The sequence below is a fragment of the Cavia porcellus genome, unplaced genomic scaffold (genome assembly GCF_034190915.1).
Source record: "Cavia porcellus strain 051 isolate PalLab524CR breed Dunkin Hartley unplaced genomic scaffold, mCavPor4.1 scaffold_11, whole genome shotgun sequence".
NCBI lineage: Eukaryota > Metazoa > Chordata > Mammalia > Rodentia > Caviidae > Cavia > Cavia porcellus.
Genome location: NW_026947494.1, coordinates 65,516,786 through 65,534,874, shown reverse-complemented (window position 1 = coordinate 65,534,874; position 18,089 = coordinate 65,516,786). Strand labels below are relative to the sequence as shown.

The window sequence follows — 18,089 nt, the reverse complement described above, 5'->3', positions numbered from 1 at the left end:
TAAAACCAAAAAGTATATCTTCTAGGGAATGGAGTATATTACAAATACCTCAAAGATATGGAACAAAATCTTGGGAACTAGTATTCTGTAGAGCTAGAGAAGCTAATGAAATTGGAGCTGGGCCTGAGACATCTGGTATGGTGGCCACTAAACACATACAGTTATTTAAATTTAAGTAAAATTAAAAATGTATATGTTTAGTCATTCTGATTCTATTCACAGAGCACATTAGGCATATGCAGCCAGCCATATTAGCACAGATTCAGAACATTTCTATTGAAGTCATAGGTTGTTCTGCTGCCCAGGGCTGAGCTAGATCATGGAGAATTTTGTGCACTGGGTTATGGTGTTAGTGTTACAAAAGCTGTGAGTTGTGAATGTGAAGAGTCTTAAGGGACTGACATGATCTTACTGCATTTTTAAAAGATTTTCAAACTTGCAATTATGCTTCCAAGTACTTGCTAGTTTAGAACAAATAAAAACATTTCTGTCACTACATAGCTTTGCTGGCAAAGTGTAATTAGAAGGGAATTACATATATTGGACCATAAATTAATTAGAGTGGAGAATAAAATAGAGAAATGATTTAAACATGCCTTTTAAAACCTCTGACTCAACTAGAGAACCCTCATGAAAGCTATTGTGTCTTCTTTATATTAGTGTGGAAAAATGTTTCTTCACCTTTTTCTGTTAGTGAAATTACCTGGGTGATAAATGTTAGTAATAATGTTATGTGATAAAAATTTTCAAAAACTATTACTCAAGATATTTATATCCCTATTTTGTTACAGGATTTGCCATTATGTTTTGAAAGCTAAGACTAATAACTGCCATTACTTGATGAGTTGACTAAATCAAGATATTAAATAGAATTGTCATACATTTATTAGTGAAAGTAATTTAATTAGATTTACTAACAAAATAAAAATGTTGCTTTCAATAATTTGAATTAAATTTTCATGCATATTTGCTAATTTGGGCCTTTTCTTACAGTTAATCCTATATCCACTCCAGTTGCACTTCCCACGCCAGTGCTTTCTCCAAGCTTAATAGCAGATCTTGAAGGTTTAAACTTGTCTGCTTCCTCATCTGTCATCACCGTAAGTTAATTTCAGAATACATCAGCTCAGTTTTCTTACAATGCCACTGCATCTTTTTTATTTCATTGCAAATGATTAAAGTGGATTCTTAGTCTTGAATAGGTCTTCCTTTAACAAGTCCAGTTCACAGAAGACCTTTTAATTTTGTAAATTTTTTTTAAATTTACTCTATTCAAACTGTTATCTTTTCAATTTACTTTTGCTTGTTAACTGCATTTAATTATGTATATATTCTTTGGTAGTATTACAGATCTGTAATATATAAGAATCTATGCCACACAGCGATAGTTTATGTAGTGGTGTCATTTAACAAAGGTATGTTGTAATAAGTGCATCATTGGCTGGGTTAGTCATTATGAGAACATCATAAAACATACACAGAGACAACTGTGCTGTCTCTATGCAGTATAGTCTTATGGGACTGTCATGTATGTGGTGTGTCATAGTTTGAAATGTCGTGGACTCATGACTAATCCTGAATTCTGCAATAAAGAATTATTGTTTAGGGGATAGAAGTTACACTGAGTAGAATTCATGGCCCTGGATCAGTCCCTAACACCAAAGTCCTCCCCTCCCAAAGTCTGTATTAAAGAGCTTTGATTCCCATAATCAGTTTATTATTACCACATGGCTCTTTTTTTGTTTCTTTGTTTTTGCCATGAGCTACTAAAAATTCACAACAATTTCCATTTTAAAATGCCCAGCATAGTATTTTTCTTTGTGTTCTTTTTTTCATACATTTATTTGCATGTGTTGATATCTTTTTTAAAAAATCTTTTAATGTTGTTTGTAAGGTGAAACTAGAAGTGAGGTTAAGGGTCTTGCTTTAAACAAAATAATGTCAAAATCATCACCCTGTCATTCATGTAAAACTGCAGTGACTTTTTTTGTGTGTTAACGTGATGCACCCACTTTGTGTTCACTTTAAATGAAGTGTCCTGCCTAGGATGTACAATATATGGAGATGCTTGGCCTTGGGTTAGGTTTATTGCCAGAACCTGTAAGCTAAGAGAATAGAAGATATTTGACCTTTGATGGGCATGAGAAACAGGTGAGCAGATCTGGAACAGGAGGTGAGTCCCAGGGTTGACACATGGTGATCTCAGCCACCAGGGAATATAGAGCTCCGCCACCAGAAGTGGGGAGGAAGAGGACTGAGTCTTGTACACCGTTGAAACATTTTCTCCTTCTGAGCAAATTGGTACACCAGGGCCATACAGTGGATGACTGGAAAGAATGGTGTGCATTTCTATTCACTTTAGGTCAGGTCACTGAGGAAATGCAGGGAACACTAAGTCTTCTTGTTGTGAATTGCAGAAAGTTTTGTCTAGGCCACCCAGAAATGAGAATTGCATTTGGGATTTTAGTTTGCTCTTCTTATTACTAAAAGAAATCACATTAAAAGAGGTAGAGAAATGTTGGAAACAATCAATTAAGGCTTTCATTTGTACAAGTAGTAAATATTTGTTGAGCATTTGTGTTAGACTCTAAAGAGAAAAGTGGTCATTAGAAAACCTATCATGAAACAGTTAGTTCTTTGATTGGAGCAGGAAACCACTAAAAGATTGTTTTCTAGAAAGGATAAGTGACTACTTACACTTTGGTATCAGATGTGCAAATCAGGCTTTGCCACTTGCTAGCTATTTGACCTTGGGCAAATTGGTAAAGTAGCAGCGTTTATGCTCTTCAGTTATCTTGGAGTGTAATATCTGCCTTATGGGATTGTTATGAGATTAATGAGCTAATAATATGTAAACCTCTGAGAACAGAGACACAAGTGCATTGTTGTCACTTGATAAATATTAACTAGTATTTTTGAAAGTTGCGTAACACATGATGATAGACCCTAGGTAGACTCTTTACACTTTGTTAGCTATAAGAAAAATGCAGTTGAGTTCAGAAAAGCTTGTGGCAAGTTTTCATTCATCACAAAGCAATTGAAAGATTTCCCCTTTTAAATTAAAGAAAATATGTATTGGGATGATCTCTTCAAAGGAAAGAAAAGCACTCTACCCAAAGATGGGCAAGAGAACACTGTCAAGTGTTGCAGCTGAATGAAATAGACCTCCAGCACTTCTCTCAACAGCTCCCAAAATAAAGGCAACAAAGAACTGCCACAAGCAAACAAGGAAGAGAATAACTTTAAAGAAAAGTCAAACCTGTACTTTTAGGGTAGGGGGTGCAGTGGCACGGCCCCAGTCTTACCAGCAGCCTTCAAAGCAGTACTGAGAAAAGAAGAAAAATCATCAAGATTTTAAGTTTTCTTATTACTTGTGTGAATTTGCAAAGAAATGGACTGAAGACATGTGAAGAAAAGAATCAAAGTGAAACTCTCGAGAATTACAACTTAAATATGATTTTAGGGAGAGCTCAACAAATAAAGGAACTTTTTCAGACCCTAGAATGAAATAATAGCTTACATCTGTAACTTTGAAATCAACATGTTGCTTTAGTTGCGTAGAAAGAAAAAAATATAAGTAATTTATAATAAGATAATATTTACTGTGACCTACACATATTTGGCCATGAAATAATAAAATGATGCTGGCACTCATATGTAAAATTCATAAATGTGGAAGCTCTAAATGCAGCCTGATATGAGATACTGCTTTAGGACCTCAGATATTATGACTTATGTTCAACAGAAATATCCAAACATTGAATAGGTTTTCTGTATCAGAATAGTTGTCACTTACCCAAAATACTTCGTAATTAAATGTAAAATGACCTATGAGTAAGCATTTTTAAGCAAATTTTATATTGTAAATGTCCAATAAGACATTTGAATGTTACTGATTTCATTTGTTCATAGTAGGAGCTCTGCTGCTTACATATTGAGGCTCAGAGGCAAGCCAGTGTACCTTCCATGGCTGAGAGTTTTTTCCGTCTGTGAAATAACCATAATAGTCATATCTCATATGATTGTTTGTTTTGAAAAGAATTAACATAAGTGAAGTTTCTATAATTATTTATTATTGCTATTACAACTTTGTAAAGTAAAAAAAATAAAATATGATTCAAGAAACTTGTCTTTGTACTGTTAAAGATGCCAACTTTTTTAAAAAAGGATACTGCTTAATGAGCAGACCAATTAATAGATACAAAGTAACAGAATCAGTAGTTACAGACTGAGTATAAATGATAAAAAAAATACAAGAAACCAAAAGTAAATGATGGGGGAAGGAAATAAATGAGGTGCTACCTGTTGTTTCATTTTTTTATAGTAAGAAATTGATCAGTAGCATGCAAAGCTAAAACAATTTTTGTTTTTAATCTCAGACCTCTTAAAGTTTACATATATTCAAAGAGCACTTATCTGAAGTTTGGGAGGCTCTTTAAATTATTGATTTTAATTTTCTTCAATTAAAATACTACTATAAGCTCATTTGACAAGACAGTTTGTTTTTCTGTATAGTTGTCCATGTTTATAGATATATCACATTCACAGTAGTTAAGTTATTTCAGGTAGCATGCTTTTTGAAGCAGGTGTTGATTTCTTTCACTGTACTTTTCTATAATATTTAAGTGTTTTGTAATAAATACTGATTTTAAAACAGTGAAGTTTGAGGATACCTCAGTGGCACAGCGTTTGCATGGCAAGCTTGTGGTCATGAGTTTGGTCCCCAATACCAAAAAGATCCCAAAAAAACAGTGAATTGTTATTATGAAAATAGACAAATGTACCAAAATAGATCAAATTTATTCATAATATTACAAGTCAAAATAATGGTTACTCTTAGAATTAGTACTTGCAGAGAACACAAGAGAAACTTTGGAAATGGTGATCTAGCTGTGTGTTCAGTTTGTGGAAAATCTTTTAAGGTTTGCAGTTAAGATATGCATACTTTTCTGTATGTGTATTAGACTTCAGCGAAACACTTTTAAAAAGTAGATAAGTGATATGAATGCATTATTTATAGACCAGGAAACACGATAATAGATGCATGAAAATGTTCAGTAGTAGTTATCAATAAAAATTGAAAGAAGCATTTTGCCTGGACATTAGCAAAACTTTACAAAAACCAATGTCTGCTGGTGAAGGGCTCAAAAAAATAGGCATTATATACCACTAGGCTCATGCAAGGATACAGTATATCTTTCTGAAAGGCAATTTGGTCACCCGTATAAAGAGCCATCAAATATAAAGATGACCCAGTAATCGACTTTTTCTTCCAAAGAAATAATTAGAAATAGTGTGAAAATTTATATTCATGGTTGATTTTAAACCTAAATGTTTAATGATACAAGAATATAAAGTATAGCAAAAGCAATTTAAGGAATTTTGTATTATAATTATAAACTGTGTATTATTTTAATGAGATGAGAAAATATGTGAAGAAAAAAGATACAGAAATATGTGTGTATATATAGATCTCGGTTTTGACAAACTATACTGTTGCATTTTTAAATACAGAGAAATGAAACAATAGAAGAAACTGCATCATAACGTTAACAGTTTTTTCTGAATGATCAGATTATGAATATACAGACTGATTTTTTATCTGTATATTTTTCAATATTTTCCAGGTTTTCTTTGCAAAATATTTTCAAAAATGTTTTATTCGAAATGGGACACACATGTATGGACTATGATTCCTTCTAATTAACACTACTAGCTCCTATCTTTCTGAATCATTACCATTAATTAGTTGAGTGACACTGAAAAGTCATTTGATTTTCCTTGTTTTATTTGGACTCCAATGTTCTATGTGTACATGAACCTAAGATAGAATTTCAAAGCACTGAAAATAGTTACACCAGAATGATTTTAATTGTTTTATAAAAAATAGATGGAACATTTTTTAACTTATGTGGTGACTCCCTGGTTTATAGATGGTTTTTAATTATCTTAATGAGTTGTTGGTTTTCCTTGTGTATTTGGCAGTTTGAGAAGATTTTATTTTTTGAAATTACCAAAATATTTCCATTAAAACTCAAAAAACAATTCCTTTTTCACATAAAATACTTTTCTAATGAAAACTTTCACTGTTTTATTGAATTGCTTATTCAGAACATGGAGCTTTAAAAATAACGCATAACAAGCCTTGTCACTGTAAGGAAAGGCTTGTACAAACTGTATGATAAAGATAATACAGAAACAGCATTCATTTCAATCTTGCATGAGGCTAATTATGCTGACCCTCAGATGTCTACATAAATAAATAGCTCATTCCTCGGTATAGTATTTCAGTGACACACAGTGGTTAGTTTTTTTCTCTCTAGACCATTGTTAGGTCATGAGTCTAAATCAAGCTCTGAGAACACAGATACAGCAGTCTTCAAGATGATCGGCTTCTTTTGGGGATGAAAAAGTGGATGTTGTAATTTCCCTTAATATCTTAAATGTGTTTTCACAAAAGTCAAATGAAATACTGAACCAAAAGTGTTTGAATTCTGTTCTATAGCTGTGAACCCCAGAATTTGGTTATATGGTCCTGGAACAGAGATGATAGTGCACTTTTACAATTCGAGGATCATTAATAAATTCAGATTTAAGGATCTTGGACAGAACATAGGGTAAAAGAGGAAGGACCTAGTCAAGAATAGAATTGACAGGGTTTCAGGCCCCTTTGTATTTGGTAAAAGATTTGACATTACGTATCCTACATTTTTCCTTTCCTTCATTCCCCAAATTGGATAATAGAACTATGCCAGAAGAATATAAATGGTGACCCAGCCAGCTAGGTGTGGTGGCACATTTCTATAGTCCCAGCAGTTGGAGAATGAGGCAGGAAAATCAGAGCTTAGGACAGTGGTGATAAACCTGTGGCACTTGTGGGTTTTTTTTTTTTTTCTTTTAAAACAAAAGATGTTAATGCACAAGGTTTTTTTTCTAAAGTAAAATTTCAATATGCAGGTTTAATGGCAATGTCAGCACTTTGTGATAAATAAATGGGTTTTGAGTTGCAGTTTGGCATTCATCTCTAAAAGGTTCACCATCTCTGGTCTAGGAGTTTTAAGGCCAGCAAGCAACCCAGTGAGACCATGTTGGGGAGTGGGGAACAAAGAAAGAGAGAAAAGGGAGAGGAGAGAGATGCTTCATTTATAGAGGCAAATTAGGTTACCAATAAGCACCAGGGACTGCCAAATTGGTGCCTTTATTGTAGAGAAGCTCGGTTGCTGTATCTGCCCTTAAAGCTCTGTACATCTAAGTCAGGCTACTGTGTTCCAGCTGAGAGTTTATTTTACCAACTGTGCTAGATCTGCTCACAAGTGTTTCCAAGAGAAGCAGTGCCTTTGGTGAAATCATTGCTTTGTTGGTTTAAACTCTGTAGTAATTCATTCCATTTGCTTCCCACCAAGCAATCCATAATAGCATCTTTTCATGCTATTAATTGCATTAACCTAGCTTAAATCTGAAACATGAGAGCTTATTAGTTAAAAACTAATTAATGTAAATGTTGGTAGAAAATGTAGAACTGCATAGTAGTAAAAACCACACTTCAGGGGGTAATTTGGAAATAGGTTGAATAGATCATCTCTGTTGACTCAGTGCTACCTGTGGATATACATGAAAATATGTGCTAGGTGTTCACTGGCACATTGTAAGAGTAAACTGTTAGAAACAAACTAAATTTCTACTGCTGGTATAGATACATAAATTGTGACATAACAGTAAAATACTATGCCCAGTTATAAAATGGATGGACCACAAATATGTGGTCAACATAAATCCATTCCCAAAGCAATTTGAAAAAGTGAAGTTTTAAAGGGTCCATGTAGTATAAAGCTCTTTATAAAAATTTTCAGGACATGTAAAATAATTGTATAGCTGATAGATGGATACGTATGTGGAAAATGTAACTGTGTATACCAAATATAAAATAGCATTTTATATGTAATTCTAATGCCAGGAGAAAGCAGAGTGAAATCTGGGAGGGATGCACTTGAGAGAGTCCCCAGATTTCTAAAACTGTTGTCACGGTGCTGGTGGCACTATTGTGGTTTTGTTTTTAATATATGCTGCTTTTAGTTCTCAATATTATTGATTCTTCTTTGTCTAAATTATTTTATGTCTGGGTTCTTATAATTGGATCAGTAATAAACATTAAATGTTAGTGTAGTGGCTTCAGTTATGTCCTGTGTACATTATTTCATTTCTTGCCACAAACCTAAAAAATGTATTTTCCTTTATTTTAAAAATTTTTTAAATATTTCATTTTCTTTATAAAAATGAATCACTTCTCTTTGTATGTTGCTTGTACCACCAGTGATAAGAAGCAGACGACAAAAAAAGACTTCAGATTTTTGTTTCTAAATTTTATTCTGTATCTCTTTACTTTTCTTTAAAATTAAGTCAGTCAACCTGTGAATATGCTGCATGTGGTATACTCAATTCAATGATTAAAATGAGGTAAGCTGGGTGTGATGGTACATACCTATAATCCCTGTACTTAGGAAGCTGAGGCTGAAGGATCACTGTGAGTTCAAGGTCAGCGTGGGCTGCATGGTGAACCCAAAACCAACTTGAGTAACACAGCAAGGCCCTGTCTAAAAAAATCAACAACCAACCAACCATAAATAAGCAGATATGCTTGCATAAATATATTCCCTATAATCTTTGCTTATTCTATGATTTTCCTGGCAAGTCTTCTCATTGATTGCGCACTATAAGCCATACTTCATTCTGTTTAATTTTCATAGATTCTGACTTTAAAAAGAGTTCAGATCCAGACGCACATGTCAGCATCATATTGTCTCCCAAATGTGAGAAGCTGAAAGAGTAAATAAGACCCAAAATGTATAATAGATATTGTAAAATGGGAAGAAACTGTTCAAAAGAAAAGAGAAACTGGGATGGAGTAATGGAGAAAAGGAAAGGAAAGCAAAACACCTCCAAAATCCGTATATATAAAACCATATATATTTATACTACTAATTGCTCTTAGTTCATTGAAAAGAAAAGCTTGTACTAAAATTGTTTGAATAGTTGAATGCCAATATCCTGTACTCTGAATAACTAATGTAAAGATAATATGTAATATATTAACCATCATTACCTTCTTGTTTTGAAATTTTGTTTTTTCTCTTTGAAATAAGTAAATTAAAAAACAAAACAATAAGATCAGTGAGAGTTGAGCAAAAACAAAGAATAGTTTGACTCCTCTTTCAAGAATTACATAATGAAATTATAGTAATAGTTTACGTTTTAGATTTTGCTGCAGAGAAAAATACTTCCTTATATTAGCCACTGACCTGATTGTGGATGTTAACTTTTTGAAAAAGGATGGCTGAATGGTATTTGGAAAAGAATTCAATACAGGCTTTGCCTTTGTTGAAGTTGAGTGCAGGGGAGCTGACTTTTAGACCCGTGAACTGGTACTCCTGAGTGTGGCATAGCTTCCAAGGCCTGGGAGCTCTTACAAGAAGACAGGTGAGGCGTACAGGGCCCTCTTCCTCACTGTGTGTGCCATTCATGGAAGACAGCGAGGTCCTCTGGATGTGTGCTTTCTGACAGACGCTAAGACTCCTGGACACGGCTTCATTTCATTAACTTCAAAGGCATTTTTTGTATCAAACACTGTATGATCAGGTTGCTAAGCTTGGTAAGACATAGTCCCTTCCTAAAAGAGCTTAGGACTAAGTGAATGAAACAGACCAAGAAATTTCACCTCTCTACAAGCCTGAGAAGGAAGTAATTGTGAAAGAGACTCAATCAGTAAGAAAAGGGCTAGTCATACTCATGTAGGAGCTTGGAGAGTTCGCCAACAGGAAGGAAAGGAAATGAGTATTTCTGCTGCAGAATGTGGCTAGTATAGAAAACATGTTGGGGAGAGGTGAGTGCAGATAAGGCTGGTAACAGGATTGTGAAGACTTTGAAAGAAATTATTAAATAGTGAATAAATCTTTGTTTTATGAAAGTTATGTGGAAAATTAACAAGAGCACAATAACAGAAAAGCTTAGTCATTGCCTAGATAGATAATTGAGATTGCCATTTGAACGATTCTCTGGATAATGTTACTACTCAGTTAACCAAGATAGAAAATACATACAGAAAAAAGAGACAAAGGCAATGACATTGAAATTTGTTGGTGACTATGAGGTGGTTTTAGAACATTAGGTTGGAGACTTACTGTAACAGCCAGACCTTATGGCATAGCCTGTAATCCAGCACTAGGGAGGCTGAAGCAGGAGGGTCACTAAGAGGTCAAGACCAGCCTGGGCTACAAAGTGAATTTAAGACCAGCCTAAACTGGGGTTGGGGGTTTAGCTCAGCGGCATAAGCACCTGCTTTGCAAGCAGGCGGTCATGAGTTCGATCCCGGTACCGATAAAAAATTAAAAAGGTAAAAAAAAAAAAAAAAACAGCCTAAACTGCATAGTAAAAATCTTTCTCAAAAAGACCCCCCCCCCAACAAAAGAAAGAAAGAGCAAACATGCATTCTGGATTTTAGAGAAAAATCAGGACCAGCTATTTAAAAAGATCCACAGATGTGTATACATACATATTTCGTGAATATCCCAAAGCCTCAGGGATACAGATAATAGTTTAACATGTGCAAATAAAAGGGCCTACTCAAGGATACGTTGTAGGGTGAAAAGAGACAATGAAAGATGGGATTTGGGGGAACATCATGCTTTTAAGAATCAACCAGAAAACACCTGGAATCTTAGAGGACCATTAATTTGAAGACAACCTCGGCAACTTTGTAATCTTCTGTCTCAAAATAAAGTTTTAAGAGGAGAGTAATCCCACCCTCTACACGGCTGAGGCAAGGCCAGCCTGAGCTACCTAGTGAGTTCAAGGCCAGCCTAAACTACATAGTGAGACCCTGTCTCAAAATAAAAGGAGGGGGGGAGAAGAAGAAAAGAAAGAAGAAAGTTTAGCTCAATGTAGAGCACTTGCCTGGGATGCACAGTAATACAGAGTTAATCCCCAGTACCACATAAAAAGAAATAATAATGAAAAGAGGGAAAGACTAAATGAAAAGAAGGAAGTGAAATATAAAGTGGGACATAAGGAAACTCAACTTACTGAGAAAAAGAGACAAATAGTGTTGTAACTGCTGTACTAGTAGAGGCACAAATCTTCTAATTGCTCCTGCGGACAAAGATCTCTTAGAAAAGAATTTACCTGAGACCTTAAAACATTTTAGAATGAGTTAAGTGCTTATCTTGCTGACTGGGGTGAAAAAAGTCATTGCCAGCAGGGGAAACAATATATGTGAGGCCTGGAGCGGGAAAGAACAGTGCAGCAGTAGCTGAATGTGGTAGAATATAGCTTGTGTAGGTGGGAGTAACCAGGTCCAATGCCAGAGAAATATGCTGGTGATGCCTTCTGAGTGAAAAATTGTAGTACTTGACTTATTAATGTGTTGCTTTCTGGTCTTGTCCTGGCACCTATAAAAAGCAGTGTTTTTGGTGTGTTTTAGGTTAGACAGACAGCAGAAGAATGTTGGAGCTCCAGCTAACACAGGTTCACCTGGCCTTCCTGACAGCTGGGGTGGCTGGGGTGCCAGGCGCTGCTGCATCACAGCACACCTGTGACCTACTAAGTGAGAAAACTCTTGACTTGGCTGCCATAAAAATGATAGATTTGATCCGTAGGGATCACAGTCCCTATGTGAACAATTTCCAGCTCTCTGTTCTCCCTGGAGGTCAGCCTGGTATTAAATGGTTCAAGCCCCAACCCCTAATCATTCATAGTTGGTTGGCCAGGCCAGTCCCCATCATGAACTGCCTCTTAGCAGAAGCTATCTAGTGGCCTACAGGAGCCATTTAAGAGGCCTGAGTGATCAGATGTGGGCACAAAAAGCCCACAGTAAGTAACAGAGTCACTTCTCTCCTGGAGTTAATTGTAAGAGTTCAGGGTTACCTCACAAGAACTGAAACAAAGCCCTAGTATTTCTTCAGGTGAGACCAAATTCCTTTATACACTTATACTGGTTAAACGTTTGTTCATTCAAATATTTATTCAGGCCAGAATATTTAGCCAGAGAAGCAGTAATGAACAAGATGGGCAAGATCCCTGCCCTCATGGGGTTTTCACCCTGTGAAAATCGAGAAAAATGGCCCCAATGGTGTATAATTAAATTCCTCAGCCACGGGGCTCGGGATTTAGCTCAGTGGCATAAGCGCCTGCCTTGCAAGCAGGCAGTCGTGAGTTCGATCCCTGGTACCGATAAAAAGGAAAAAGACAGAAAAAAAACCAAAAATTCCTCAGCCATTTGTGACTCTCTGCACCTTTGTAGTTTGAAACCTAATAAGTCATGGTGTTTCATTAATTCGATCTTACTCTTAAAAATGATACTTTGTGTGATTTCTTCTATGGTGGAAAAACTATCTCTTTAAAAAACTTTTTTCATACTTTTAAAAGTTAAGGTGTATTCAAGCCCCAGGCTAAAAGACATGTCCAGCTAAGACCACATTCCTTTAGGTTTAGAAAAGGATGAAATTAAAAGTCAAAATTAAAAATAATTTTGTCATTTTAAATTTGAGGAAAATCCTTTATTTGGTCTAATGAAAATGTCAGTAGTCATGGAACTGTGGTAAAAATAATGAAAAAATCACTGGCCTGGGTCTGCTTAAATTGAAAGCATTTTTTAATTAAAATTTGACAGTATTTTGTGCTTCCATTGCCTACCCACATCCTGTCGTGTTCATTTACTCAATTGTATTGTGTATCAGTTGCTTACATTTTTAAATTAAACTTTAAGGTGAACCTTCCTGCTGCTTGATCTCTCTCTGTTTCTGTGTCGTTTAGGAAGTCTCATCATCTCACATAGCTATAACAGCCCACTTCCATCTGTCCCTTTTCTACATGATTACAAGGAACTACTTTTTTTCAGAAGAGATTAGCCAAGCATAGTGGTACATGACTGTAATTCCATTATTCTGGGAGGCTGAGGCAGGAGGATCACAAGTTCAAGGGACTGGCACTTTAGATCACTGCGAAGCTCCTGGGTTTAATCCTCAATATATGTATATGATTGTTGTTTATTATTAGTTGCAGATTTTTAGTTGCAAAACATGTTAATTGGCTTAATAGTTACATGCCACTATAAGTCAATACTGTAGTTCAAGTTTTGTTGCATCTGCTGAATTGTATTTCCAGCGAATACATTTTTCAAAGTTTTAATGTTTTAGATGATTATTCATTGGCCAATCACATATTAAATATTATTTAATTATATATCGGCCAGGGTATCTTCTGTTACCATTGTTCCTCTAAGAAAAATACATGGCAATTTTGTTTGTGAACACAGGACAGGGCATAGTATGGAAAATTGATAGATCTTATTTTAATAGTATTAAAAATCTTGACATGAAAAGCCTAAAGTAAACATGGAAAACATTATTGTGATATTTAACAAAAATTTCCTTCAGAGGAAAAGAAAATGAATTTAGCTATTGGGTACACTGCCAACTAACACTAAGAAATTAATCTTTTATCAGAGACAGAGAGCATAGAGTAAAAATAAGTCAGAACAGTATATGACCTTAACACTAAAAAAAAGTGAAAACCACTTATCTGGGACTATACTAGACTCTGACTATTCAGGCCATTCAGGAATGTAATCACTTCAACTTTTAGAAGCCTATCAATCAGAGTTACTTCTCTAAACTTTCAGGTGTTCTGTTATTAAATTTTAAAATATCTCCTCTAAATGTTAATACTGAAGATTGCTTTACACTTTGGCTCAAAATAAATATATGCTTCCCAAAAAAGACAACAGAAAAGTGCAGCAAGTTCTGTTTAAAATGCATCTTTAAAGGAGACAGCAGCCAAATGTAATGCATGCAGCTTTTTGCCATCCTGATTTCAGGAAAGCAGTTCTGTGAAGAAATAGGAAATAAGTAGTAGAGGAAATGTCAGGACTGTCTATGTCTTAGAGGAAGTCAAGAAAAAATTTGTTTTGGAATTTTAGGCATAATAGTATTTTATGTTTTCTTTATAAGTCTTTTATAGATATGCAAATTATTTATTGATGAAATTATATCTAGAACTTTTAAGTGGTTCAAAGTAGAGTAAAAAACTGTACACAAGTTATTAAGCAGATTGGCAAAGTATTGGGTTTTTGTTGTTGTTTTGGGGGGTTTTCTCGTACTAAGGACTGAACCTAGAGACGTGCTAAGCTCGAACTCTAAACATGCACTGCACTGCATAGCCCCAGCTTCTCACCGTTGGTAGTTTAGAAACCTAGCGACGAGTATCATTACATTAGTCTCTCCACTTTGTGCACATTTGAAATTTCTCATAATTTTTAATATGTAAACTTAGAAATTCACTGGGTATATATTTTCATTGAAGATCTGACACACCCATACTTCATAAAGTATGTGATCTGGCTCAGATTCTTGTAAATTTAAATTAGTCCATCGGTGTTTGAATCAAATTCAGTCATTTCTATGAGATTAGAAAGCTGGATTAGATTGATTTTAAAGTGTTTCCAGCTCAAATTCTAGATCTCCATGGGAAACAGAGACTTGAAATGACTTCAGTGGATGTTGCTCAAAGAAAGGGTTGCTCATCTTTATATTAGGAATATAGATACACTCAGAAATGGAGGCTAACCCCTCAGACAATAGGAGAAGGTTTTTTTCATTGGCTCCTCCACACCCAGTGTTTAATACATGCTAGGTGCTCATGATATGTGTTTTGGATGAATAAATTATGGTAGAACCCATTAACACTGATATCCGCTTAAAGAACTTTGTTGCTAATTTGTTTATTACCTAATTGAGAGAATCATTCCCATCAGGCACATATCCCAAAAAACATGTTATGTATACATTGCTTATTACCTAGGACAGTAAAATTACAAGTTATTATAAAATAAGTTACTACTTTAAATTATATGACTAAATATATCTCAGTAACCCATTGTTCAAATGTCTTAAATGCTTTCTTAATTTGGCTGAAAATACAAGGTGATAAACTGAGAAACCAAAAATAGCTTTTTAACTTTATTTTCCTGTCAACAGAACAGATCTCCTAAAAATTTAAGGCACATCTTTCTAAAGTAACATTTACCTCCTCACATCCTTAGCCACTATCAGACATGACATAGGACATATTCATTGACCCTAAAAATTTTCATCAGAATCATGCACTGAAAGGGGGCAGCCCCAGCAAGACAAGAGGCTCATTTCAATTTTAACGGCTATAATTAAAGGTTAATTCACTGAGTCAGAATTAACGAGCAAAGTACAAATGATAGGCAAGCAGCTGCCTTTATATTACAAGATTAGAACAATGCAATTACAATAAGAATTAGAAAAAATCAACTTCCAGAGTAGATCCTTTAATGAATGAATTAAATTGTGAACTCTAAACATGAATATATAAAATCATATTTCTTAAGAAATCTTGTAAATTGATGTTGTATACCTAAGCATATTATGTTAACTGTGGAATTATTAACACTAAAAGTTTTATCATTAGTAAATTGCCAGTGACATCTTTTAAAATTTTATTTTAATGAGAAAAAATAACAAAATTTCTAAACACTATTAGAGGGCAACAATGGTTAATACATCATATATTATTATCTTTAAATTAGTTACTCAGTACAAGATACCTGCATTTAATTGTCCATGTAATATTTGCATGAACCATTCATATATATATATATATATATATATATATATATAAAGTTGTCAGTGATGTTTTTAAATATCAAAGCACTTTCCTTACTTAAGCCTCCTAGAGGTCTTTACTTGCATTATAGTTCATTTTCCCTCTTCCTTCCCCACTGCTACTCAGTACCTCCTCCTCCTGTTTATACCTGTTCCTAAAAGTCTCTTTTTATCTTATGTTAATTAAAAAGTCAACACATATGCCACTTTCAGATACATTATGTTTACATATTTTATAAATGTTCTTAAAAGTTGATTTCAGGGGTGCGAGCATATAGCTCAGTGGTACAGTGTCAACATGGGAAGTACAAAGTCCTGAGTTCAATTCTCGATACCCCTTCCCCCCAAAAAAATTTTAGCTCAGTGTTTTATGATAGATCATATTACTTTACTTTTTTTATATGATGTACCCTTTAACCTCAGGACATTGGTTCAAATTTATTTATATTGTATAAGTGCTAAAAAACTGGTAGACTACTTATAGTGCTAAATATGCTTTAGAGAAGTCCTTGCAAGTGGCTGGCACATGATAAGACCTCAGCAAATGTTATTTTAGACTGTTTTTGTATTAATGTGGTGGAAGCCATATACTTATTTTTAACTAAATGAGTCTTAAATTCTATCAAAATATTTATCATCTATCATAGGATTCAAAAAGAAGTTGCAGGTACTTAGGCTTATATAAAGAAAATAATCATCCAACATAAAGGCAGAGAGTGGAAAATTGTTCCTCAAAAACTGAGATTCCATAAAAGGAGTTTATATTTTGTCAGTTTCATTTGAGTTTAGTGCAATGAATTGGTATGCTGAAGTAAATCTGAATGTTGATATCTAGAAGCTAATAATCCAGTAGAATTTGTTCCTGAAAAAATACAAAGTGTTATTTGAATTGTGTAGCCTCTGCTATGCAAAGCCATAAGTAGGACTTCCTATTACCAATGAAAATGAGTTGGAGATATAATATAGATTTACTTGATAAAATGATCTTTTTTATTTTGTTGTTGACAAGTACTGGAAAATTTGCTTTACGTATACATTGTGAGAAACCTGAGGAAAATTGATAGTGTTTCATTGATACTTAGATTAACCCAAACATTATCTCATATGGGACAGCATGCTGTTTTGAACAATATTTTGACATTAAGAACTCCACAAAATAGTATTTAAGCCCTCTTTGATGTGAGCAGTTGATAACTTTTCATTCATAATTAGCTCATAGAGAACCGAGAGACATTTCAGGGAAATTGAACTGTCAGTGGGTAGAAACAAGCATTTGACCTCATCACATTGAGTGGGGCCCATCATAATTTGTTCATTTGGTGCCCATCAGCCCAGCCTCATCTCTCATACGGCACCTCGCTGACCTTCCCTCTCCAATTCCGCTCAGTTCAGCTTTAATTATGACTCTGCAGACCTGAAGAAATATTGCAGCTTGCTCTCAAAAACCCTGAACTGCCACTCACCAAAAGATTGGTTTTTAACAGGTAATAAATGCCCAGAGGAAATAGTGCTATGTCGACACAGAGAACCATGGCTCCTTCTGAGGTTTGCTGGCTCTCAGTTGTGTCACTGTTGCCTAGTGAAATTTTATTTCTAACATGGGAAGTTTGTGAGTAAATTCACTGCTATGAAGGAAATGCCATGGATTCTTTAATTTAGGTAAACTTCTGTCTATCCACAGAAGACAATTTTGGTTACTTGTTTATCTAATGAATTCACTAAGCCCATCATCTATTGAAAGTTGAGAAACAACTTTAGATCATTTAGGTAAAATATTAGTCTTTTTCAAATATTGCATTATTTTCTATTTTAATTAAGTCTTTTTTGGCATATTTATCATCTTTAAGAGAAAAAATGATAAATCATAAATTCATTTTCTAGCAGTATAATAAATGTAATTCATCAAGTCACTTGGCCAGAGTACCAATGCTGAGTTAACATTGTTGTCTGTGACAACAACAACAAAAAAACATTAAAATAAGCATTTGGGTAACCTATTGGATCATGGTTACATACTCCAAGAATGTATTTTTGCAAAGCCAATTTATAGCAATCTGAGACTATATAGAAAGAAAATGTAAAACTTTGAAAATTATAAAATTTTAACTTTTACTTTCATATTATATCCCTGATGGTTTCATTGTAAATAAAAATATTGAAAACTCTGGTCCTATCCTGAGTGTCCTGTATTGAATGTTAAATTGTCAGCAGGATTTTCAGGTCATTTGACAAAAAGGATACAGGTGCAGTAGCTAGCAGTGAAGGTGACTGCTAGTTTCATCAATCACTTTGCCTTTCTTTAAGTTGATACGTAATGGACCCCTTCAATCAGCTTCCTTGTTCTTTGTCACTTGTTGGGAAAGGGAAAAAAAGGGGGATAGAAAAACTGTACTCCAAAGTCAAGGTTAG

General features: G+C 34.5%; 1 protein-coding gene across 3 annotated transcripts in view; it reads left to right on the top strand.

Moving 5' to 3' along the window:
• Window positions 1-18,089, top strand: part of Ap3b1 (adaptor related protein complex 3 subunit beta 1) — a 259,442-nt gene that overhangs the window by 190,968 nt on the left and 50,385 nt on the right. For all 3 annotated transcript variants that reach the window (XR_010050584.1, XM_063258393.1, XM_063258392.1), the window contains exon 22: window positions 994-1,100. Coding sequence is in view for 2 of the 3 variants with exons in the window: in XM_063258393.1 (XP_063114463.1) it covers window positions 994-1,100 (107 nt within the window). In the remaining variant the exon portion in view is untranslated. The remainder of the gene's footprint in view (window positions 1-993; window positions 1,101-18,089) is intronic.